The following is a 26,837-nucleotide window of genomic DNA, read 5'->3' on the forward strand; positions in this document are numbered from 1 at the left end:
TAAAAACTCTGTGTAGTGTATTCGATTTTCACAGAGATAAATAAACATTGTTAGTAACGAGGAATGAAATGTAATATTTACAGCCACCATGTTAAGCTAGACACACTACGTACATTGTACATAGATTTCTGAAACAGTAGAGTACAATTGACAATAGATTCTGTCTACTGTAAACAGTAGAAATTTCCAGCAGGGTGAGACTTTAAAATGATGAAACTTGCAGCTTTCATGGAATTAAAAATCAAAATTAGGTTTGTGCAAAACTGAATCACTCCTTTGCATTAAACTGCAGTTTAGAATGAGCAGTTTTGGGATCTCTATGGGACACTTACCACACAAACACAGGCTGGTAAAACTGGATGACTATGACAAATCCTAAAGTGACTAGGATGAGTCCCAAATTCACCAGAAGCATGAGGCAACAGATCCCTTTCGTGTTGGGGCAGAAGGGATTTGGTGTGGCCATGGTTTCAACGACGACTCCTCCCTTGCGAGACGTCTTTGTCTTCACTGTAGACACATCTGAAGGTGCTCCACTGCGATAACTCCGATACGAGTAGTGGCTAGGAGCATGGCTGGAATCAATAAGAAAATATTAACACATAATATCGGCAAGTTGCACACACTGTTTTAAAAAAAGGTAATTTCCTTTATTACGGGTAAGTTACAGCTGTTAAACATGTTGCATGCAAATAGGTTATTTTTATTATTTTTACTGATGAGCATGTAAAATTTACACTAATTTATTTTCATTAAATTCCTCGAACGATTGATTGAATTTGAAATTTGGAGTGCATCAAAACTTAGGCTATTTTGTCCCGTCGTATGTGGGATTCAGCCCCTTACCATAACTAAAATATAACATAAAATAACTGTAATGTCGGAAGGACTAAAATATTCTTACATAGGTTAAAAGCTGAGGCTGTAAAGGGGCACTCAGCACACATAAGGACAAAACACACACGCAACCCTACAGGATTATACTGGCCATAGTGCGAGTCGCCAGAGCCTCGTTAGTCTGCAAAATGCAGTCCAGGGTGTACTACGTGGATGTGAGGTTGACATTTGTGTGTCAAAATTCCTCGAATGTTTAAATATGAAAATATAAAGGCAAGAAATTCAAAATGAATAATATACCTGCAAAAATACTTCACACAAGTTTGTATGAAGACTAAAATTGAAGTTAATTACTTTTTTTTTTAATGTTGAAACATACAGAAGGGTAACTGCTTATTTTGTTACTTCCTAGCTGAAAAAGTAACTGTTACAAGTAAATTGTTACTTGTAAACTGCACATGCACACAAGTTTGTACACAATGGTAGATTAAGGATCCCATGAATACCCTTTTTTCAGCTCTCGCTCACTTAGTTCATTTAAAGTTTAGTTTTGAGCACTGTGTCTGGGGGTGATTACTTAAATTTAGATGTGAATGGAGTGATCACCATTTACTCTGTCAATGGTTTGGGACTGATATCTTTAAACTTTTATTACTGCCTATTACAAGTTGACAGTTTGGTAATTAGGATATTACCAAAGGATTGCAATTTATGTTACTCGAACATTTTTTTAGATTTAACGTCATTACTTTCCCAGATTAATTGCAGCATCACTTTTCATAAGTGATTTGTCCACACGGATCCAATGTATTGGCATTTTGACTCTAAATTGACCCTTACACATTCGTAAATATGATCTTGCATATTTTTTGGAAGGGGCTAATGCTCCCCTCCACCCCTTTGCTAATTCTGTCAATGTTTAGATTGATTGTTTGATTTGGTTTCTTCGTAGCATGCTGTCAGTGTTTAGAATGTGGCCTTTTCTTTCTAAATCTTACTGCCCAAGTATTGGAAGAAAATGAAGAAAGACCTTTTCCGTTTGATGACTCAACGAAACTGTCTTACTGGTGGATGTGGGCTCTTAAAACGTTGTTTGCCAACCTCATATGTACGGCTTACCGTAGCCATCAAGTAACATTCAATTTCATGGTGGCCTCTTCAAATACGTCATACATGACGTCACCCACATTTATATCGTTCTTCTGTTTTATGCAACCTTGTCACGGCTTGCTGCTGTGTTTTGAAAGTGAATTAACATCTTGGTTGCAAAAGTTTGGGCTCGGGTGTTACCAAGCCAACTAGACTTAAAAACTTTAAAACGCAAATTTTCTTGACTGAAATGGATAGTATCATCTCCCACCCCACCACCACTTTCAGCACTGCTCTCTGAGATCATCTCACAGGGTGTCTACCAAAATAACAAATCCAAAATTCTTGACTCTTTCATGACTTTTTCTTTACCTTTCTTTTCGTTTTTCTTAACCTTTATTTATTCTGCCCCCTATACTTGAAGCCGGGAAGCGCTTTTTCTTTTTCCAGTCAACTTGTGAATGCGGGTTCATTTCTTGCTCTCTGATTGGCTGTTGGAAAGTTACGGTGCTCTGTGAGAATATCTTATTTGCGCTGTACGTTAAGTTAGGTTAGGTTAGATTAGATTAGAAAGCAGCAAATTTGCGCTGAAAATAGGAAATAAGATATTCTCACAATCAGAGCACCGTAACTTTCCAAGAGCCAATCAGAGAGCAAAAAATGAACCCGCAATCACAAGTTGACTGGAAAAAGAATCGCGTAGGTAAAGTTGGAAATTAGCTATTAAGAAAATATGTAATTATTTAATGAAAACCCACTACAAAAATGCCAGTTAAGATGAAAACTGAAGTTGTATTTAACAAGAGAATTAGACTTGCTTTATCTATTAATGTATCCTGGACTGCATTTGGCAGACAAGCGAGGCTCTGGCGTCTGGACTCACAGCCATTAAAATCTTGTGTGGAGCTCGTGTTGTCGTCCCTATATGTTTGTGATTGTCCCTTCATCCATCTTATCTTACCACCATTCATAGGCACCGACTCCATGGGGCTTGGGGGGCTCGAGCCCCCCAATGTTAATGATATGGGGGCAGAGCCCCCAAATAATTTTGCTTAAGAGGATCTAATTTATTATTTTTCTTCTCTTGTAAAGTTTACTCTGAATTGTGCCACATGAACTTTAAATACACATTTGAAATGTTCTAGACCATCAAATTTGGGGGGGTTGAGACCGCTAAACCACCAACTTTGGGGGGGGGGGCTATGAACGGAGACAGAAAAACACATGACTTATTACTACGATACTAAGTATATAATTATGAGTATTGTTAACATTTTTACTAAAAAGAGTTTCAAAATAACGAGGTGATATGACAATTATACCAGTATGTTGTTTAGTGAATTCTGAACAATTTGAGGTCGTAAACACGACTTTCAGGCAATATTGATATGTACGATATTTAGTTATCCTCGAAATCTCTTCCTGTAGTCCAAAGAATAAGTCCTCTAGTCCAAAGAATAAGGGGAAAATAATTCTAAAGTCTTTGAGTTTATTCAACACTGGCTTGCAGTAAAGTACGCAAGGAAAGCTTATGTAAAGTCTGTATTGCGAAAACGGGAACGGCTATGATCAAAGGCATTATTGCTAAAGCACGGCGTGCTATGTGTTTATTTATTATTGCAAAATTAAATTTAAAAAGTAAAATATTGTAGCAAGAACAAAAAGGTAAAACTATTTTCCTGCGATTTGTGTTAGCATTTATGTAAATAATTAAATAAAACTGTTAAATATTGTAAATATTCGCTATTTTTATGGGTACGTGCCCTCGCCGGGACTCGAACCCGACACCTCCGGATCAAAGCGAGTTGAGCCGACCACCCAACACGCTCGGCTAACGAGGCCGGCATAAAACTGTTATGTTGGCCTCTTAATGTAAATACATAGCCTACTTTTAAATAAAAATGTTAATTGTTATCTAAAAAACAAATGAGCAGACACGTTTTTCATGTTTCATTTTATTTGCATGAGGAATATAATAGCTGCTTAAGAACTGCTATATGAAGACGTAATTCTTATTTTTAAAAAAAGGAGGGAGTGAGTCATTCATTCATTTATTTCAGTGATCAGAGCCCCCCCAATAATTTTGACAAGTCGGCGCCCCACCATTCATCCTCACCTTCGCGATTAGCCAAAGGGGCAGAAACCTGTAGTAAAATAAACTAAATCAATCAATCAGTAATTGTAATAGAAACAATTCTTGACCACAATTCTTTTTTTTTACTTTCTTGACGAATCGAACCCGGTTTTCCAGCATGGCAGTCCGGAGCCTTTCAGACTGTCTCTCTTCCGAACACCTGCATCGTCCACAGATCAGTGATTTCTCGCAGCTCCCCTCCTTCCTTTTTATTAGCTCGAACGGATCTCGTTAGCGTAACAAAGTTGTCATTTCCGTGTGAAGAAGTTTCATTTTCTTTACATCCAAACTGATAGTCCCGTTTGCAAATAAAAATGGCGCGGAAGTCGTTATCAACGCAATTGTTTTCCCTCCAGATTCTGCTACGGTTATAAAGCTTTACTTATTTACATTACATTTGGTACCCTGACAGCATCGCTGAGAAAGAAGAAAAGAAGGAAATACGCATTATTACTTTCACTTGTATGTGGGAAAGGGGTTTCGATTCGTCTTCAAGCCATCAGCGGCATGCTACATCATTTGAGGTTCAGCTGATTCTGCTTCACTGACCTACTTATGTGCAGAAAGCAAACTTGGATAGACCCCCCCCTTTCTCATGTAGTCTTCACGCTAAATTCTTTACAAAAAATAACATAGGAAGACATTTGCAGAAACAGATATTATGGTTTAATTTTAAGAAAAGCACCTTGTTTATGCTCTCAACTTCAAAACAAGTTTGCTTCCTGATTTAGTTGTTTTATTTTGTTGGTCATGGACTCTAGTTTTAAGCGACCATTTATCGTTTTCGGAGTCACAGTTGTCTAGTCAGTAGGGCGCCTGACTACTACGCGGATTCGTTCTCGGGGTGAGTTCTTTAAGGTGTTCCTGCATAAATCGGCCTCTGGTAAATGGGTATTTGGGGGCAACGCTGGGACGTAAGGCAGCCGATCACACCACGAGATCGGAAATGTGTGGGACAGTTGGCGATTTGGTGCTAAAACTAGTGGAGAATGAACAGTTTACCCTTTCTTGGTAGACAAGGCTGACTTAGTATTAAGAAGCAATAGTGCGGGGGCAAGTGGCAAAATGTGTGTGGGGGGGCAACTGCCAGTCCACTCCCCCTAATTGCCGCAACTGGCTATGTATACACGGGCCAAAATACGTGCGCTCGAAAAAAAATATGTGAACTACAAGCTTCTCCATGACAAACATTCGACATTTTTAAGAGAAGCAGAGAAAGAGAGAGAGAAAAAAAGGAATTGAGATAGGGGAACAGAAATATCAAGTGAGTAAGAGAAACGGAGATAGAAAGAAATATTAGAAACGAGAGAAATTAATAACAAGTTCGAGAAAGAAAGAAATTAAACGAAAGAAAGAGAGAAATAAAACAAACTGTAGAGAGAAGAAGAAATAGAAAGAAAAGCATATAGAGAGATGGAAGGGGAAGTAGAATAAAAAAGAAAAGGAAAGGGAAGATGTAGAAAAGGAAATAAGAGTAAACTAGACGAATGGATTTTAAGACGTAAGAAAGAAGGTGAAGGAATAAAAAAGGTAGGGAACAAAGGGAAGACATTGATAAGTAAGTTTTTTTTTCTGTATTCCGGGGTCAAGGCTCAATCCTCAGTGCTGGCGCCCACAGACACACACTTTCGTTGTGAACAGGTATTTATTGCTTATTTATATCTTTCTTCCTTTTTCAAAGTTCTAACTTTGTTTTTAATAAACGAATGTACATTAAATCTGATGTGCAACTTCTTGAGGTGTTCAATAAGTACACATATGATCAAATTCTTCAAATATTTATGTTTCCTTACCTTAGTTCCGAAGGAGCTTTGTAGGCGGCGCTAGTGACATATATTTCAGACCCATCGTCATCGTATCGTTGACTGGCAGCAGACGTTCTCCCCACATGGTTCCTTTCGTGGTTTCTGGCATGATCCTTGTGTTTGTTGTGATGATGATGGTGATGATGATGGCGACGGTGATCCGGTGTGACTATACGTTCATTAGCGATCATGTATTCGGACATTGTGCGATCAGAAGGCGCTCGTTGGCTTTCTTCACCGTCTGTCGAGTATCCTGTGCGCCGATCGTCAGCTATTTTGGCGGTCACACCTCTGTGGATATAAACAGGTGATTCTCCGGAAACGTAGCCACTGTTCTTTCTCGCCATTGTGGTTTTATTTGCATGAAACCGGTTTTCTCTGTTTCCCTTCACCGCAATCTTGGCTTCATCGATTCAACCACGGCAGAAGCTGGAAATAAACAATAGAAAACAGTTAAGACAGGGTTATCAAGCAGAAAGGCATGGTGAGCGAAAAGATTTAGTCATGCTTTCAAATGTAGTTACTAGTTAGCGAGAGTTCCATTAAACTGGAAAAACACTTCGAATCAGTAGCGGTGATTAGGGGTGTGTGGGAGAGCAGCAGCCCCCCCACTTTTTGACGCTTTTGCCCCCCCCCCGAACCATGCTAAACCTGGTACGTTTGTTTGGCTATAAAATATTATACCGTATATTATATCATACATATTATGATCTCACGAACGAGAATAAACAAAAAGAACAGTCACTCCAAACAATTACCAGTAAGTGTTTACAAATTATTTTGAATCTTGTATCTAAACCAATTAATTCAGATTTTGTTTTATTGGAGCCGCAGTGGTCTATAAGTCAGTACGGCGTGCGACAGCCACGGAGGAGGCCTGGGTTCAATTTCCCGGATGGTCCGACAAATTCCTCTGAAAAAAGCGGCTCCAGAGCTTGCCCAGCCTCTAATCAGGTATGTAACGACCGCCATGGGCAGATTTCAGTTGTATATTGGCATTTATCTTATTCGTATACTTTCAAGTTAAGAACTTGTATTAAATTATTTATACTTAATTGTTCTTATAATTCATGTATATATTTACGTTTTATCTTATATTATTCGCGTATTTTTGCAATATTTATTCAGAATTTATAGGCTAATAACATATGCAACGTTTTCATTGTTTTTCAAATCCAAAATGGCTAGGATTATTTCTACCTTTCACCCAAATCTTGTTGTTTAAACACAAGTTAAATACATTGCTTTTAATATCGAGTTTTGTTCAACAATGTACAAGATTGAAGTAATTTATCCTCGTTATAAACTAAATCTTTATCCATGAGCGTGAACAACGTGTTGTCCTTTCAGGTACCTCTTCTAACTTTCTTCCCGTTTTGTCTGGAGTTCCCCAGGGGAGTGTCTTAGGGCCGCTCCTATTCCTTCTGTACATGGATGACCTCCCTGAAAAACTGTCCTCCCTCCCTATCAATATACTTTTGTTTGCGGATGATTGTAAACTCTTTAAGGAGATCTCATCGATTCATGACATGATGATTCTTCAAAATGCTCTCACAGAACTTGTTAAGTGGTGTCGTCAGTGGAATTTAGAACTAAACCCTCAGAAATGCTCTTTCCTTACTTATTCCCTAAAAAAGACCAAAGTAGTGTCTACTTATTCTATTGAAAACAATCCAATCCAAAACGTTTCCACCCAAAAGGACCTAGGTATTATCATGGATGAAAAACTCACTTTTAATTATCATATTATTGCTACCACTAAAAAAGCCATGCGTCTTCTCGGTCTTCTATACAGATTTAGCGAAATTCAAAACCCATCATCTCTTGCTTTATTCTTTAAATCTTTCATCTCGCCCATCCTCGAATACTGTTCCCCAATTTGGGCAATGGCCTCAAAAACTAATCTCACCAGAATAGATTCTGTTCTCAGTTTCTTTCTTGCAATTGTTCGCCATAGAATACCTTCCTTTCGACATGTATCCAAATCAGACACCATGGCTGCTCTGAATATTCACACTCCATCCTTTCGTCGTGATCTAGCTGACATGAAATTTTTATACAAAATAATAAATGGCAAAATCAGAACAGATCTCCTAATCAGTGAATTCTCACTTAGGGTACCCCAAAAGCTAACGCGTAACCTGCAACTCTTCCACAACCCAACCACTAGGCTATCCCTTCTACAACGCTCCTTGTTTTACAGGCTCCCAGAAATCTACAACAGACTTCCCCTGAATGTAGATATATTTCTTCCAGAACGTAATTTTTGTATATTACTGACGAAGAACATGTAAATCTATCCCATCTTGTTATTGTTTTTATCTTTTGTTATTTTTTGTTTCTACTTTATGTTGTTTCAGTGTAAAATGGCCAAATAAGACTGTATCTGAAACTCTGAGTAAATAAATAAATAAATAAATAATCATTTTTATGTACAAGGGCAAATATGATTTATTTGATAAAATCAGTTTAGTTATTTCTATATAGTTTAACATTGTAATATTATAGCAAAGTATTTCTCCCTCGTTTTCAATAAAATATCGTTTTTCTATTGGCTGTTTATGTTAGTAGTGGGGGAACCACGCTTCGTGTTCTTGGCGATGTAAAAACTTCACGTTGGCATTTTTAATTGTTGCCAACCACAATCAAAGCTTACTATCGCTAATTAACATGGATGTGTTGTATAAATTATCAGTTTTTCTTGTGTTATTTTATGTTATGAGTTTGTATTGTAAGTTAGAACAATCTGTTATGTTGCGCCTCGCGCTTGAGGTAGGTAGGAGTTGAGGTCTTGCTATTAACTGTGAAGGCGGTGCGCGGACTCTCGTGTTAAATAAATTGCTTATCACTGCCTGCGAGCTTGCATGACCCAACAAATTATAACTTTTAACTTGTGCGAATCAGTATGTACGCGCGCGATTCGTGATTAAAGATTTTGGACATTTTAATTATAAAGTATTTGGAATTTTATTTACTGTCACATGTCGCAATTCGGTGGTTTCCTTCCTGGAGGAAGGGTGGATCGTCTTAATCCCGAACCCTGGGTGAGAACTGTTGCTCCCAACTGACCAGCCAGAGCAAGGAGCGGTGTGTTGCCAATTCGGATCTCCATACCCTGGAGTTACGAGTGGTGGCACGTTGCAGGTACTTAGAGTCAACCTTGTACAGGCGAACGGATCATAATAGTGATAACATCATCATTATGCCCACATCACCCGTGTGCCTAACTTCTTATTGCTGAATTGAATGCCATTTAGAGTTAGAGTGAGCCTAACATTTTTTTACGATTAGTGTAGGTTAGGCTAGTTAGATTGGGTTATGTTAGAATTGCCACACTCTCGTTCCCCTCCTGTACTCGTATGGAACGTTTTTAACATGAAAAAAGCTTCGAGCAACTGCAATTCTCTATCTAACTAGGGCTTGGAAGTTGAAGACCTATAAATTGCCAAAAAAAAGACCTATAAAAAGACGTAAAAATATAAAAAGAAAGGACCTAAAAACGGAATAAAGGACGTATAAATGTGATCCAAATTAATTAATAAAGTCAGTTTTAATTACATATTTAATGAAAAAAAAGTACAAAATTCTGGTGGTATGGAACACACAGTGCGAAAAAACTATATGAATGAAATGCATCTTCTTTCAGTCCAAAAATGTTTTTCTTTCGTTTCAGGGATGGTTCAAGCATATTTATTTATTTTTATTTCTTTATTACAGAAAGGATGTTTAAGAGGTGATAACTGATGATGATTCGAATTGAGAATGGGCAGTAAAAACGTAGTCGAAAGAAGGTGAAGTTGCAAAAAAAAGCCGTTAAGACCTAAAAAAGGACCAATAAGTCAAAAAACGCAGAAAAGGGCAAAAAAGGACAAATAAAACCCAAAATTAACATATATTATGTTGGGCCTTGTCTTCGGACACTAGGGGGGAAAAAAAGGATTTTTCAACTTCGGAGCACTAGTTATAACTCTCTCTCTCTCTCTCTCTCTCTCTCTCTCTATATATATATATATATATATATATATGTTTAAAATTAATAATTTTCATGGTGTGTAAGCTCTGCAATTACGTCAAAGACGATTTGGCACTAAATTTTTATCTTACATGTGTTCCTATGGATGAAAACATTACACATTTTCCCAATCCACGAATAAGATGACTAGCATTTGGCTCTTGGATGTTTGGGTCATTTAGAATGCACAGACGACTCTACAAAAGTTTAAGCAGGTTACATTTCGGACTCAAATATCAACGCTGATCGATAAAGAACTTTCAATTTTTTCCCATTTCCTTTCTACCCGTGAAAGCAATGACCTAGATGAGTCGCAGCTGGGCCCTGTGTAGGTTGTGTCGAGGTATCAAAAGAGCTCAAAGTGGTACAGATGAAAGCAGCGAATGGAAAGGAAAGAAAGCGAGAAAAAATTAAAAGGGATCTGCAAGACAGAGCGAAATCACAGCTTGGGTGTTGCAAATTCTTGCCTTTGGCTGCTCCTAAATATCTCTTCCACCAATCGGAAGGAAATGACGATTGACCTAGTTTTCTCTCTCTTTGGATGAACGGCTCCAGTTTCTTGAAGCCCAGCTGAATGATGAAACTACAATTTTTGCTATGTACTCTTTACAGGGTCAAGAAGTTGACGTTTTTGTGTGAAATATTAAAATAAAAGGTATAACATTTGCCTCAAGCGCGGGGAAGGGGGCGCCAAGAATTCTCATCCTCGGCGCAGAAATCTCATGTTACCTCTCCCTTCTCTGTTTTGGGAAGGGATGAGCCTTTTGGACAAACGCAGACACATACATAATCTTGTAGATGTTAAAAGTTAATCAAAACTTATTTTGCGTTAACTGGATTTTTTCGGAGAGGCTGAAATTGTAAAGGTGAACATTGAAATATTTCGTATTACAATTTTTAACCTTTGTTTGAAAAGTTGGTAATCAGCCACTTTAAGGGGGAGGAGATGCATTTGCCATTTCTCTCGAGATCTTTACTGTTTTTATTTTAATACTTGTTTTCCTCAAGATTTCGAGAGGGGCCGTAGCCACACCTGCGTACGCCAGTGACCTAAATATCACCTTTATTTGGGATAGAAAGTTGTTTACCAAAGTTTGTTTTTCTGTTCGTTCCTTTTTTTCGCGTTCTCTGGCCACGTCAATGCTACATATAACGTTAAAAATAAGTGGTAACCTTCGAGCCACTATGGTGGTGTACGAATAAAATAATGCCTACAAAAAACTGCAAACACGATTATTAGAGTCCAGCGCAGATAATTCTGCCGTGCAATGCGCGACAGAACTAAAGAAGCAGTGTTGCTAATGGAGCAGATAGAAAAATCGCTGCGGTGCGCCGATGCACAGCTGTTACGTACAACAATAAAATTAGAGAATTCAGGTCTATCTAACGTTGAGTTTTAAACGTCATGCATTATACCAGGACTAGGATTAATATGTACTAACAAGTGGCTTTGTATGTAGCTACATACATATGGACTAAAAATTCGCAAAATATGAACTAACACATAAGTACAATTACCAAAAATTCTGCAAAGAAGACTTCTTCATACGATTCCTTATTTGAGTGATTTCAAACAAAATAAAAAAAATATATACGTATATATTATTTTTCATTGCATTAATGCACTGGTGGCGTTCTAACTTTTCACTCCCAAAACCCGTATACACTGGTATGGAACTGCAACGGCAGATAATAACATGCCAACGTGTTAAACCGCTACAATTGCACCATAACACTCCTCCTCAAACAGTATTATTATTTCCTCTCTGAGATCTGTGACAGTCGGTTGCCTTTGTTGTACATTTACAAAGGATGCCGGCTTCGACAACAATAACAAGTACATATACTGCCACTAGATGATAAGCTGCGCGGCTTTTTCTTTTGTTATGAACCAGGGCCGGCGCTAGTCATTTTGCCTCCCTGGGAGGTGGCAGTAGATGCCGCTCTATTTCGACCCCCCCCCCCCCCGGTCATTACGCAGCAACGGAAAATTGAAAATCAATATATTCCTAACTAAAACATCAAATATAAAATAAATAATGAGACTTCTTATGCTATTTCAATACTATTCAGCGCAAAAGAATATCTCGCTCGATCACAGTTTTCAATAGGCTTATTTTTTTCTTCTCTTCAAATTTTGCCGCTCGGTTCGCCCTCCCCTTCCGCCGGCCCTGCTATGAACTTGGTCACCCATCAAAGCATGGCAATTTTAACACAGAAAACAATATGTATCGCATTAAGCAGCAAAAATGACAGCCTCCTCTATGCAATTTCTACAAGAACACCTGCCGGAGCCAGAGTTGAATTGCTTAGAATTTCCCGAGCTTGGCTATGCAAGGTTTTTGATTTCAACTTCGACAGAACTGGAGGCATTATGGAATTTAACGTTCATTAGCAAACACACACTTTTACATACACACACGCAATACACGCACACAACGTCAAACCGGTCAAATACTTAGTATAAAATAAAAATATGGTGCTTCCAATCCAACAAAACTCACCGCCACTTTACCTGCTTTCCCCTTCCGTGACAGAAATAGTGCTTCATTATTACAGTTGGCAACACTAGTTACTAGCTAGCCAATGAACATGCACTGCATAAAAGAAGCAACGACTACGCCGTGCTATATTGCCACATTGCCGTCCCTGCTGACCGGTGGGAACCGCGAGCTGGAGCGCTGTTCAATTGTTTTCAATGAAGTTTGCGCGAGTGTGTCCAGGAATGGAATGACAATATGGCAACAATAGCGAAGGTTTTCGAGCAGGGTAGAACACGTGATGCTAAGAGAGAGGGAGACGAAACGAAAATTCGTTTCTACGCAACGGCAAATTTACGTGTGTGGCACTCTACAGAGCAGCCCCTTTTTACAACATTGAATAGGTACCGCATGAAAGACTGGGGGGATGCAGCCCCTCCCGTGGGTGCGCCACTGAGAGCTACCTTGCATAAATCCCACCTTTGGATGATGATTTATTCGTAAGCCGATTGAAAACTGTAAACAAACATGAAAACAATGCCCAAAGGGCAACAATAGACGTTCAACGGAACCGATAAATTGGCCTTGCCCAATTCAATACATGGTCACGAACACAGACGCTTCGCTCAAGCAATCTGTTCTTTAAAACAATGGAAGTTTCTGGTAGACCAATCCCTTTCTTTCATCCACTTCCTGATTCTTAAGGCCACGTTTCGAGAAGGCACGTGACCATGAACCCTGAACTGGTATCCGTAACATTTCGCTCCTCGATACTCGCAGATTCCAGTTGGTGAAAATGTAAAAGAATGTGACCCAACCGAAGCACGACCCGTATACAGCGGAATGAACCGTTTCTATGCTATGCATCATAGCGACGGTCTCCTTGTCGAATCTGTTTTCGTGCCCTGGTTCGCAGTCAGTATGTATATCGCACTCTTAATTTAACGCCTTATGCTTTAACATGTTGTATAACGGAAGCAGTGCCGGTTTCTGATGCTGCCTTGTCCCGTGTTGCACAGATTAGCCGTGTTGTCAACTTCCAAACGGATACATTCACGATTCTCCTTGCACGATTCTTATCTCGAAGCAGAGGCGTTTCGTGAACGCATGCGGTGCATGCTGCGCATGCGTCAATTGTGGGAAAAGGGACAGCTTGCTCTGCGACGACATTAATGAGCATTTCTACATTCTAATGTCTTCATATAGGAGAAGTATTTATTTTACACGAGAGCGCTGAACTAAGCTTATATTACATTTCTTGGATCTGAAGTGAAAGAAAGTAATAATTCTTTTCTCACAATTGACGCATGCGTCACTTCAGATCCAAGAAATGTAATATAGCGCTCTCGTGTAAAATAAATACTTCTCCTATATGAAGAAATTAGAATGTAGAAATGCTTATGAATGTCGTCGCAGAGCAAGCTGTCCCTTTTCCCATAATTGACGCATGCACGGCATGCGTTCACGAGACGCCTCTGTCTCGAAGCAGCTGTCGGTGGCGTTGGTGTGGTGTAGTGTTGTCCACGGGACGAGACGGGACAGGCTTTTAAAAATTCGAGACGAGACGAGATTGACCATGTGTCATGAGACAAACGAATATTTTCGAGACGAAACGGCATTTCCACGAGACGAGACAGGCCAAAGTCTCGTCTCGTGGGCAACACTAGTGTGGTGGGTTGACGAAATATTGTCTGGGATCTGCTATGTTCTCTCCCTCTCTTTTTTCTACCTCTGTTTCTCTCTCTTCCTATTTTCATCGTTTCTCTTTCCTTCCATCTTTATAGACCTCTTAGCTTCTTCTGTTTCACTTACTTTCTTATTCTGTTAATGTTACTCTATGCTTTCTTCTTTCCTCTTCCTAAATTTTGCTTCTCAATCTTTTTCTCTTTGTTTATCCCTATATTCGTATATCTTTTTATAAACTCCTCTTTCATAATTTACCTCTTAACCATTCACACTCTCTCTCTCTCTCTCTCTCTCTTTCTTTATTCCCATATCCCATATGCCTCTACAGCTTAACCACCCACCTCGGTGGCGGAGTTGCTAGCAGTGATGCCAACCGTAGGGACATGTCCCTACGCATAGGGACTTTTCACTATATTTTGCCCGTGTAGGGACAGATTTTGCCAAATGAGGGAAAACGTAGGGACTTTTTTCAATGTTGAAAAATAACATTTTATTGTGCAAAGGTGCAAAGAACTAACTAACAAATCTCCATCAGAATTTTGGAACATGTTATCGGTTACCAAGAACTTTGAAGGCAAGTTCTTTTTTTAAAACATTTCCACTCTCGCGAAAATAGTGCTAACACTACCACATTCTAACGCGGAAACGGAAAGAATATTTTCAATGTTAAGTGATACAAAAACAAAAAAGAGAAATAAAATGGGACCAGAATTGTTAAATTCTTTGCTAGTGATAAATTCTTCCCTTAAGGTACGTGAACAAGACTGCAAGAAATAGAGCATCGCCAACCAGCATCTATCTCTTCACAGCAGCAGCATGTATGACTTCACTTCAAATAACATAATCAACAGTTAACGACTCAACGTTATTCATAAATTGTGGAAGGAAGCACCGAGCAGAAAGATTTGGTAAGTAAATGTGTATATTTTATCTTCTGTTTTGCATGCTCATGAGGTGTTTCTTTTAGTCGCTTTTCTTGGCGTAGGGACATTTTGACTACGTCTGTAGAGACATTGCCGAAAAGTAGTTGGCAACACTGGTTTTCAGCACAGCGAGCTAATTCGCAAGGAGGGCTGGGTTAGAATATCAGCCTGGGCATGGGTGGGGTATTCTTTGTGAGTGTCCCTTCATCAATTTTATAATATCATTACTGGTCCTCATCTTCGCGATTAGCCAAAAGTGACAGAAGGTAAAGATTGACTTAGGTGGGCAGGCCACGAATGGGAGAGGAAAGATTCTTGTTGGGAAACCTGATGGTAAGAGACCTGTAAGAAGGCCAAGACGAAGATGGAGGGATAACGTTGAGATGGACCCAAAGGAAATCGGTAAAGATGGAAAAGAGTGGATAGATCTTGCCCAGGATAGGGACAGGTGGAAGCAGTACCCAAAGGGAGGCAAGGGGGCCATGCCACCCCACTCGAGCCATGAAATATTTTAATGTGAACCTATAAAAACCTACAAAAATAACACGGACGATTTTTAAGATTTTGCAAGAGTTTCTGTTTTCTTCTTTCATAAATGAATGTGTTGTTTATGGAGAGAGGCAGACTCCAGAGGGCTGCAGTCTCCTATATTTATTAATTTTAGTTTTATAACCATTTATGCGAAGGTACCAAACGTCCCAATTTGGTCAGGACAGTTCAGTATTTTCACTCCCTGTTCTGACTTTCTTTCGAAATGCAGTCTTGATGAGGAAATTCCTTTTTTTTTTGGTTAATTCACATTCAGACATGTTCTTCATTATAAGGATCATTCCATAGCGTTGGTGGTCACATACAGGGTACGAATTCCAACGGCGGAAGGGGGATCTCCCACCTTTCCCCCAAAGATTTTGTTCTATTAACATTTTCCCCCCATCAAAATTTTCCGAGCGTAAGAGTTTGTGTTATAACAACAAAGATAAGCAATTAGTTTTGACTTCAAACATTCTATACTAAGAATAATATAAACACATACGAAGAAGGAAGAACAAAGAATGATTTCTGTATGTGTGTGAATGTTGAATAGATCTCTTGTTCTCTCTCTTCTATCTTTGGGGCTGGTAACAGCATGGGGTAAAAACGTACATCTACATTCATAGATAAGATTTTAAAACTATATCAAATTGGACTAGTAAGAAATGGAGCCGTAGCTGCGAAGGTGGTTGTCATTGTCACCTAGGTCCCTGGAACTTAGAAATTATACCGACTTGGTATTTCTCCTCCATTTCTCACCTCCTTTTGTCGGGAATAATACATAGCATGTTAATTTCGTAGGAAACTAATGTCTTCTTAAAGTATCTCATTTTTTGTCCCTTCACCTAGTAATCTTTAATTTGCAATCGAGTTTGCAGATTTGAACAATAACACACACTGCTTGAATGAAGATGATATGGGATGGACAACCGAACCGACTTCCCTTTTATTAGCCACATTTCATGAATGCTAAGTTTTCTTTTCATCGGATTCAACGGAAAAGAGTAGGTACGGGGAAACCCTGGGGGGTAAAGGCGATCAGGGGCGTGATGCTGATCACATCACCCCCACTCACGACCGGATCAAGAAAGTGTGGGGCATTACCCCCACACCCCCTATACGCCTTCATGGCGTTGTGCTAAGCACAGGGGAGCACTTTACTTTACATAAAATTTATTCAATGTCTAAGTATTCCAGTTACATCTAGGGGGGATGCAAATTCGGTACAGGGGGTGTGAAAATCTATTCTCGTCCTGGACGATGAAATCTCTAGCTTCAACTCTGATAAGGAAATGTTTCGAGAGACCATTAATAGATTTACATCATTATAGAAACATAACACAATAAAAATATGAAAATTTAATTATCTTTATTAATAAAGAGCAAGAATTAAATAAAATCTAACACTTATTAAACACATTTCACTTATCTTTTAATTTCAGTTGTTAAAGGAATTAATTTGCTAGTTTATAAATGTAGCAAATTAATTTGTTTATATATATAAATTGATTAATCAATGCTATTAATTAATTATTGAATAATTGTCATATGACAATGATATACATTTATATTTATATATATATATATAATCATCACCACGGTTTTGGACTTGGCCCCCCTCCTCAAAAAATTCTGGGTACGGGCCTGGGTGGAAGGTTTGTGTTGCTGCACCCTTCGGGTTTAAGAAGGCTAGAGTTAATTAGTTAGTTACAGATTGGCGTTCTCATTGCTTGAGAAAATGTATGCGTACCACTACTATAGCCTGACAAGTTAAGTCCCGATATGCGCAGATCGCTGCGGAGCACTTCCTATTACGTCATCCTCCCCACCACTCTTCTACTCACTGGTCTGGCGTTGAGAGTACCAGTGGTGCCAACTCAGCAAAATTAAGCTAAAACATATATGACAAACAATTTTCACTGTTTAGCGTGACGGTGCATGCAGGCTCCTATTATATCAGTGGTTCATTTAATTTAATCCGGCCTTTGAAAATGCGTGCGGTGCGCCGATCGTAAACTGTAGTATTATGCACGTGCGTTAAGGTTTATAACGAAGAGAAACTACAGTGCGAATGACTTCATTTTCTGAATGCGACATCGAGCAGTGGCCAGTTTTTTTTTTATATATATAACTTGTGGGGTGGTGGTTCGTTTGTTTATCCTACAACAATCACTACGAGAACGCAATCTGATAACACGCTTGCCTGTGTTCTTTTCTAAAGCATTGAAATGTTCATGCTCTTTAGAGTGCCACACACGTAAATTTGCCGTTGCGTAGAAACGAATTTTCGTTTCGTCTCCCTCTCTCTTAGCATCACGTGTTCTACCCTGCTCGAAAACCTTCGCTATTGTTGCCATATTGTCATTCCATTCCTGGACACACTCGCGCAAACATCATTGAAAACAATTGAATAGCGCTCCAGCTCGCGGTTCCCACCGTTCGGCAGGGACGGTAATGTGGCAATATAGCACGGCGTAGTGCTTGCTTCTTTTATGCAGTGCATGTTCATTGGCTAGCTAGTAACTAGTGTTGCCAACTGTAATAATGAAGCACTATTTCTGTCACGGAAGGGGAAAAGGCAGGTAAAGTGGCGGTGAGTTTTGTTGGATTGGAAGCACCATATTTTTATTTTATACTAAGTATTTGACCGGTTTGACGTTGTGTGCGTGTATTGCGTGTGTGTATGTAAAAGTGTGTGTTTGCTAATGAACGTTAAATTCCACAATGCCTCCAGTTCTGTCGAAGTTGAAATCAAAAACCTTGCATAGCCAAGCTCGGGAAATTCTAAGCAACGTGCACGAGTTCATGAAGGAGGAAGCCAGTCATGGTGTTAGCATCCCAATAAAGCATTTTGGCAAGAGAGCAGCGAACAGCAGCAACAAATTGTTCATATTTCATAATTTTGGAATTATTCAAAATAAATAAATTATGTGGCTCCAACATCATTTCAACTCTGGCTCCGGCACGTGTTCTTGTAGAAATTGCATAGAGGAGGCTGTCATTTTTGCTGCTTAATGCGATACATATTGTTTTCTGTGTTAAAATTGCCATGCTTTCATGGGTGACCAAGTTCATAGCAGGGCCGGCGGAAGGGGAGGGCGAACCGAAGAAGAAAAAAATAAGCCTATTGAAAACTGTGATCGAGCGAGATATTCTTTTGCGCTGAATAGTATTGAAATAGCATAAGAAGTCTCATTATTTATTTTATATTTTGGTGTTTTAGTTAGGAATATATTGATTTTCAATTTTCCGTTGCTGCGTAATGACCGGGGGGGAGGGGGGTCGAAATAGAGCGGCATCTGCCGCCACCTCCCAGGGAGGCAAAATGACTAGCGCCGGCCCTGGTTCATAACAAAAGAAAAAGCCGCGCAGCTTATCGTCTAGTGGCAGTGTATGTACTTGTTATTGTTGTGGAAGCCGGCATCCTTTGTAAATGTACAACAAAGGCAACCGACTGTCGCCGATCTCAGAGAGGAAATAATAATACTGCTTCAGGAGGAGTGTTATGGTGCAATTGTAGCGGTTTAACACGTTGGCATGTTATTATCTGCCGTTGCAGTTCCATACCAGTATATACTGGTAGTGAAAAGTTAGAACGCCACCAGTGCATTAATGCAATGAAAAATAATATATATATTTTTTTATTTTGTTTGAAATCACTCAAATAAGGAATCGTATGAAGAAGTCTTCTTTGCAGCATTTTTGGTAATTTTACTTATGTGTTAGTTCATATTTTGCGAATTTTTAGTCCATATGTATGTAGCTACATACAAAGCCACTTGTTAGTACATATTAATCCTAGTCCTGGTATAATGCATGACGTTTAAAACTCAACGTTAGATAGACCTGAATTCTCTAATTTTATTGTTGTACGTAACAGCTGTGCATCGTCGCACTGCAGCGATTTTTCTATCTGCTCCATTAGCAACACTGCTTCTTTAGTTGTTTCGCGCATCGCACGGCAGAAATATCTGCGCTGGACTCTACTCTTGGCTGCAAGATTCTTACTTTGAAAGAGATGGACTTATGGACGAGCGTGTAGATGAACTGAATTAGACTTGGTGAAGCCGATTCAGACACTGACACACATTCATCGTTAGACAAAGACTCGGATGAGTGGGAGAGTGAAACTGAATAAGGAGAACTGGAAAACATTTAAAAGGTGAGCTCAGTTCTATCGTTTATATATTTTTCATTTTTCTATCGTTTTATTTCATACATTTCTTATGCTGGTAAGAAATATCCCTAATATAACTTAATTCATTTAAGGTTTAAAGGGAAAATATCAAAATGTATTTAGAATTTAGCGTAATCAATAGGTAGCGTAGGTAACGGGATACTAATTCATGCCTTTCACATTCAAATTTCGTTGAAAATTCTCAGACAATTCCGCTCCCTCCGGGTTTCAACACTGCGAACGAACGTCGCCGCAGACAATGGAGTGGGGAAATGTGATGTGAGGTGCGCAAACAATGGATTGCAGCGTCTTGTTTTTAAACTTGTCAAGTTATAATAATAATAAGCATAAAAATAATGACGGGCGACTTTACTTTTAACAGTCGGACTTAACAACCCATTTAATATTCAATAAACAATCCATTTACAAATTTGTTGATATTAAATTTTGTTGTTTGGTATGACAGCTGTTTTTATATACATTTTAGTGAACTTAACTAGGCATAGGCTAAATAATGAATATGTGCTGCTATATCTCTCTTCTTATATCATCTTTTTACCTGTTCATGTAATAATAAAAATAACAATCATTATTAATTGATCTATATTAATATCATTATGAACATACATTAATCTTATTAACCATTTATTATAAACTTTATTATTACATGTGAAACATTTGATTCTTACCCTTCCCCCCTTGCTGTTTAAAGTTTGCATTGTAACCCATGGATCTTTCCAGTGCAAAGTATGGGAGCAGCACTTATTCATCTAACAAACTTTCACTTTCCAGGCTTGTAGCTTACACTCAGCCAAACGGTTGCACGAAGCTACTTTATGCCTGAGTAGGTACTTAGCTTTATGGCTTGTCTCTTTAACTGTTCAATTTGTAAACAATACATTATGCTTCGTTCACTTTGCCGCTGAAGCTGTAAAAACATTACGGAACTACAGCATTTTATCATGTAACGTGCACTTACTGCATAACCTGTTAAGAGTCACCAATGAAACAGGAACTTGCCCCTTAAGTCAAAGCAATCTTGGATGAACAATATCCGGGTCTTGCATAGCACGTTGAGGGGTTGAATCAAGTTGAGATCTTTGGAGATTTATTTTCCAGGAATTGTTTATATAACACAGATGCAATCAATGGCTTACGCAACGGAGGAGCTGGTGGGGCTACAGCCCCTCCAGAATGTTTGAGAAAATCAGTTAAGAACTCGAAAAGAAATGCAAACACCCCATAAAATGACCTCTGATTACCATTTTTGTCTTCCAGCACAATTCTAATGGAGTGAAAAACTTCAAACATGCGAAATATTTTGCAATTTATCCCCCCCCCCCTTACAGAGCAAAATTATGTACTATTCACCTTTATAATTCCTGCGTACGCCAATGGATGCAATGTTAGATTATAATTAGGATTAAAGTGTGTGTGTGGGGGGGGGGGCGAATCATGTAGATTTAAACCACTAGCTTTCCCTTTAAAAATATGACTACTCGGCACGTTAATGGCGCATGTTTCCACGGTTCTTAGCTACTTTGATTGAAAAGTATAAACATTATTTTAAAAATTAGCCACTTTTGAAACACATTTTAAGCTCCTAATCGAAACACGATTATTTATTTGTGACTTATAAAGCCTAACCGTGTCATAGAGGCACATGGGTGTGGAGGTAAGCTTCGCACGTTCTAGATCTCGGGCATAGTGGAGCTTGTGCAATCAGCAGCACGCTCCAGCAGCTGTTGCCAACCAGGGTTTCCCTCAGGTATGCATTTATTACTGGATGATCCACAGAGCCTCACTATGCGGGAACATTGCGGACAAATTTCCACACCTGACATTACCCATCCTGGGAATCGAACCCGGGTCTCCCACGTGGCAGTCAGAAGTGGTTCTGAACTACCGTGGCTGATTTAGGAATGAAAGTCAATGTATAATTCAGTTGTTGTTTTTTTTTTAATATCGAATAGGTACATTATCGATCAATGCCCTGATATCCCTTGAACGAAAGGGCTATGTAATTGCATAAGGGTATATTTTTCAGTTTCCATATCATTACTTTGCTAACAAGATCATAAGAAAGCCGATCGTGTTCCGAGGGAGAAAGGGGGTTGGGGGGGGGGGGTATTCTCCCAGTATCTGCCGCGCTGGTACGTGACTCTCCCGCCCACTTGTCCCCACCACAGCACAATTGTGACCTCCTCTGTACACACGTCTCAATACGTGTCAACGCGTTGCTAGTGTTGCTAACTGAGATATGTGATGCGTTGCATACATATAGCAACACTATTCGGATATGTTCAGCAGCAGCGGCGAAAATCATTGCAGGTCGCTGGGACATACAAAAGAGGAATGCACAGGGAGTGCCACTAGGCTATCCTTGGCTATAGCTTAGGGGTCGCACAAAAATGAGACGCTGATGGGGCAGAAGTGACAAATATATATAAATTAAAATTCCTTAATATTGTGATAATGAAAGAATGTAGAAGGAAGGTGTTTTAGCTCTTAAATAACTCCTTACATCATAATATATTTTCAATATTGTATTTAAACCGGAGTTCAAGTCTGTATGGCAGACTGCAAAGGAAGCCGGGCGAAATTACAATGCTCGAATGTAAACAATTGTTCCTCGAAGAAACGAATGTAAACATTTTAGATTTTGAAGTATTTTGAAAGTGAAGTGGAGGGATATTAACGGCTGAAATCAACAATGATAACAAAACTGTTAATAATGATAATGATTCATTTCCTACCTTTGACGTTCTTTTTTAGGAATAATGGGTCAAAAAGGGGGGGTGATGACCCCGCCCCTTTGGGTACGCCACTGGTGAGGTACCATGTAGCTGCGATCTAGGGAGGGAAGGCAGGACGGGATACCCTATAAAATATTTCGTAATGGCGAGTTTTAACATTCGTTTTTAAATTATATTATCGGTGGCTATTTTTAGGGAGTTTTCATTTAACAATTTGGTTCTTCCCGAATTCTTTACTGCTTTCAACTGAAAATCTTGATTTTCGAAAAATTTCGGTATGCTGTAATCCCATCAGCTCCACTTCTCATCGGTGGAATTCTGCAAAGCTGGAAACACTACATATTACATCTAAAGACCTTGGGAGTGGCTGCATACCAATCCAGATGTCTCTCTGTCTCTCGTCGTTCCTTTTCACACAGGAAAGTTCTCAACATTCGGCAGAATGAGATCGATACACTTATTTTCACTTTCGTTCTTCCTGCAAATAAGACTACGTGCTGTTATATTTCACATAGATCGTGGTAGTTTGATGTTACAAAGCCAGGTTTTAGGAACGACTTCACTCCCACCGACAGAGGGCAGCACTTGCACCTACGTGGGTTTTTAAAAGAAGCAGAACATCTTCCGCGATGGTGGAAACTTTCACTAACCACGTTTGTCTTCTTGACACTTTTACTGACCGTATTTGTTACGTAACGGTTACGTGTCTTACAACTCACGTTTACAAAAGATATGATCATAAAGTTTCAATGAGGAGCTGAAAATACATAATATTCAATTTAAAATACTATTGTTTGTATCGTGCGTAATACTTTGGAGGGCGGGATGATAGGAAACCCATTCTCTCTTTGAGGAGGTAAATGCACACAACTACATTATTATTATTATTTATTTGATTTTTGCTTCGCTTTTCTACTACTTTTGGCTAATCGCGAAGATGAGGATGAATGACCATGAGGTTAGTGAAGGAAGAATCACAAACATATAGGGAACACAACACGTGCCTCACGGAAGATTATATACTGCCATGAGTCCAGAGCCTCGATAGAATGCAATATGCAGTCCAGAGTGTACTACGCGGAAGGGACTTGGGAAGCTCATAGACGGGCAAGGTAATTCTTTTGAGAGGGTGCAAGGGAGGCATATTTTCCCCCATAATAGTGATGCCCCCTCAATAAACACTATTGCCGTCTCAAATTATCATATTTCTTGAATGAATTTATAATAATTAACATATATTACTGTGACTGGAATGAAATTATGTGTGAAATATATAATTTTTAGGTGAACATTCATTTTCCAGGGGAAGCGTACCACCCTTGCCCCCCCCCCCTTCCGGACGTCCATGGGGAGGCTGACATTCGGCTGTCTTCGAAAGTGGTCACCCCTTATTACCACAAGTAACAAAAGTTGCTTGGGGTAGTTGGTAATGCAAAACTAGCGCCTTCACATTGAGGAAGAAATGAACAGTAAGATGAAGAGGAAAATAGGACGAACAGTGGCGTGCCCAGGATGTTTGAAAGCGAGGGGTTATGTACAGTTTTTCTGGTAGTCAGCCCTGATTTTGACATCTTTTCCTACCTTTGACGTTGTTTTTTTAGGAGTACTGGGCCAAAGGGGGGGTTATAACCCCCACCAACCCCCCTCGGGACGAATAAACTAGAAGTGAGAGAAGGAGCTCACAGACCTCTCCCCTACATACGAGGGGAGGGAGGAAGGGAGTTTGTGTATGTGAAACTTCTGTACTACTGTTCACATTTTTTACATAATCATCATATGGACCCGCAAAAAAAATCCAAGGGGGCAGGGGGGACCTTCAGTTAGATATATTGGCATTATGTTTACATATCATCATGAGAAAGAAGTGTTTTAGGCAGTGTGCGAATTAACGGGGGATGCCGTAAATCCCCCCAAATATCCCCTGCTAAAGAAAATTACCATTTCCTAACTATGTAACAATCACAATTGAAAATCATTCGTGTCCATTAATGGTCCAGCCATAAAACATTTCTTTGCCTTGTGGATTAAAGAAGGACACCATTCTGCAACAGGCCAACCTAACCGAGCCGAGATATCAGGCTGTTTTCCATGGCATAGTGCTGCTGATATTTTACATGTATTAAAGTGTTCACAAGAAAGTTGTAGTTTGATAGCTCTTTTTATATGAGTTTAGGTTTAATGTAGATAGGCTATACTAAGCGTTTCTAAATTACGTGTAAATGTTATCATAACATTTAATGTCCTAGGTTAGAACCGCAAAGGCAATAGCTTAGTTCACTGACTGGTAACGTACACAAATTTGCATACCCAAAAGAACCTACTTCCCAAGTGGAATCACAAATACGCCACTGAGTGGACATCCAAGCAAAGAGTTTTATGTGGTTTTAAGAGAGAAAAAGACAGGAGAGAAGCAGCAGTTGAGAATGAAGGGAAATGAATTAAAGAGAGGGAGAAGAAAAGAAAGAGAGATAGAATCAAGACAGGCAGAAAGAGACAGAGAAAAGAAAGAAATAGAATCAAGACAGGCAGAAAGAGACAAGAGAAAAGAAGGAGATAGAATCAAGGCAGGCAGAAAGAGACAGATAAGAAAAAGTAATAACAGAACATCGATAGAGAGAAAGAATAAAGAAGAAACGGACAGAAAATGGAAGAAAGAATATAAAAAGAAATGAGCAAATAGAGAGGAAGTAAAGACTAACAATGAGGTACTTAAACTAAGAAAAGAAGATCGAAAGATACAAGGAAAGAAAGAAAGAACAGAGTTACAGAAAAAAAGAAGGAAGGAAGGAGAAGTCGGCAATATTTTCTTATCGCAAAAGGTCATGTGTCCCCCTTTCAGACCATATCTGCTGGCGTCAATGTTACCAAATATAAACGCAACGCCAGAGGGAGAGACAAGACTTGATTTGGTTTCGTCTCGAATTTAAATGCCTGTCTGACTAATAACTTTTTATTTGACGCCTCGTTTCTAATCTACGACCCCTCGAAAAAACAACAACGAGATTTTATCCTGAGTATGTATGCAATCACGCAGCACATACTTACACTTGCCATTATTGGATTGACTTGGCAGTTATTATGCAAAATACATGACTTACTGGTTGATTGATTGCTTTGGCTTATTTTACTTCGCATTTCTGCCACTTTTGGCTAATCGCGAAGATGAGGATGAGTGATGGCAGGATGAAATTGATGAAGGGAAACTCACAAAGAATACCCATGCCCAGGCCGGGATTTGAACCCGGGACCCCTGACAATACATGACTTATCTCTAAAGATTTGTATGTCTGAAGAACTCGCTTAGTAAAGTAATCAATATCATCACCGCGATTTGTTCAGAGGCCAGAAAAGCAGAGTAAAAATAAGCGAAATACAGCATAAACCTTCTTCTGCAATACAGTACAGGCCATTAACTGATTACAACACGAAATACAACCGGTTAGAGATTTGTTTTCTGAATTTCAGTAGCATCTGTTCCAGCAAAGTTGAAAGTATTTCGTAACATTTATTTGGCCTTCGACCACTTCGAGGAGAAGACAGAGAAATTGAATTTAATCAGATCGGAAAACAATGCCATATTTGGCAACGCATCAGTAACTATAACATCCTGCGCTGTGCACTGTTAAGAACCTAAAAACAAGTTATTCGTCTTCGGTATTGACAGCCGATTGTTGCATATGTGTAAAAATCCTTTCAAGGCCGTTATAACATGGCGTTGCCTGAAGTCTCTAGCCACAGATGGCAAGTACTCACGGTTTCTGATCCATCCCGCAAGGGGGCGTCGTCTTCCGCTGCTGCTACCTGCACATACACCAATGCAAATCACCTCGGCATCACAGGACTCCTCACACTCACTTCCAAGCACCACGAACTCTGTCAACAGACTGAAGAAACTGGTTCCAGGTGTGGGAAATCCTTTTCGTGGAATTTCCCTCCAGCGAGGAAAAATTCCCTTTCCTTGCATAAAAATTCCCACGCCATACAGAACGCTGCAGATAAACATATGTGGCCCTGGGCATTGCACTGTGCCATGAAGGGAAGCATGTAGGAGGGCAGTGGCGTGCACAAGGGAGGTTGATGGGGGTAACAAACCCCCTTCGGCCGCTACATCGTGACACGTTCTGTAGTCAAAAGAAACTGATTTAACTAAAAGAGCCAATAATAAGTTCACATGAAAGATTCGAAAGCATTCGCGTGATGCCTCTCAGGGTATGGGGTAATATCTCTCTGTTAGTTCGTCAAGTAAAAATCAAAGTCAAGTTTGCACTAAGAAAAAGGAAGTCTATTTTACTTCTTTGCAAACTAAATACTTATATCCTAATATATAATCCATGTCACTCAAAGAAATTAAACTTCTTATAATTCAACTTGATCACTCTATTCAAAAACCGAGCCCGAACTTCAAAA

General features: G+C 39.3%; 1 protein-coding gene across 1 annotated transcript in view; it reads right to left on the minus strand.

The window, feature by feature from the left end:
• The window catches only part of LOC146004697 (uncharacterized), a 29,720-nt gene extending 3,414 nt beyond the window's left edge, over nt 1-26,306 (minus strand). Inside the window, exons 1-3 of the mRNA XM_083143647.1 lie at nt 26,184-26,306; nt 5,854-6,294; nt 333-575 (exon numbers count right to left, since the gene is read on the minus strand). Of these exons, the coding sequence (XP_082999773.1) occupies nt 333-575; nt 5,854-6,212 (602 nt within the window). The 5' untranslated portion in view covers nt 6,213-6,294; nt 26,184-26,306. The remainder of the gene's footprint in view (nt 1-332; nt 576-5,853; nt 6,295-26,183) is intronic.
• Nucleotides 26,307-26,837: the final 531 nt, after the last annotated feature.

The sequence above is a fragment of the Lepisma saccharinum genome, chromosome 22 (genome assembly GCF_977018435.1).
Source record: "Lepisma saccharinum chromosome 22, izLepSacc3.1, whole genome shotgun sequence".
In the NCBI taxonomy this organism is placed as follows: domain Eukaryota; kingdom Metazoa; phylum Arthropoda; class Insecta; order Zygentoma; family Lepismatidae; genus Lepisma; species Lepisma saccharinum.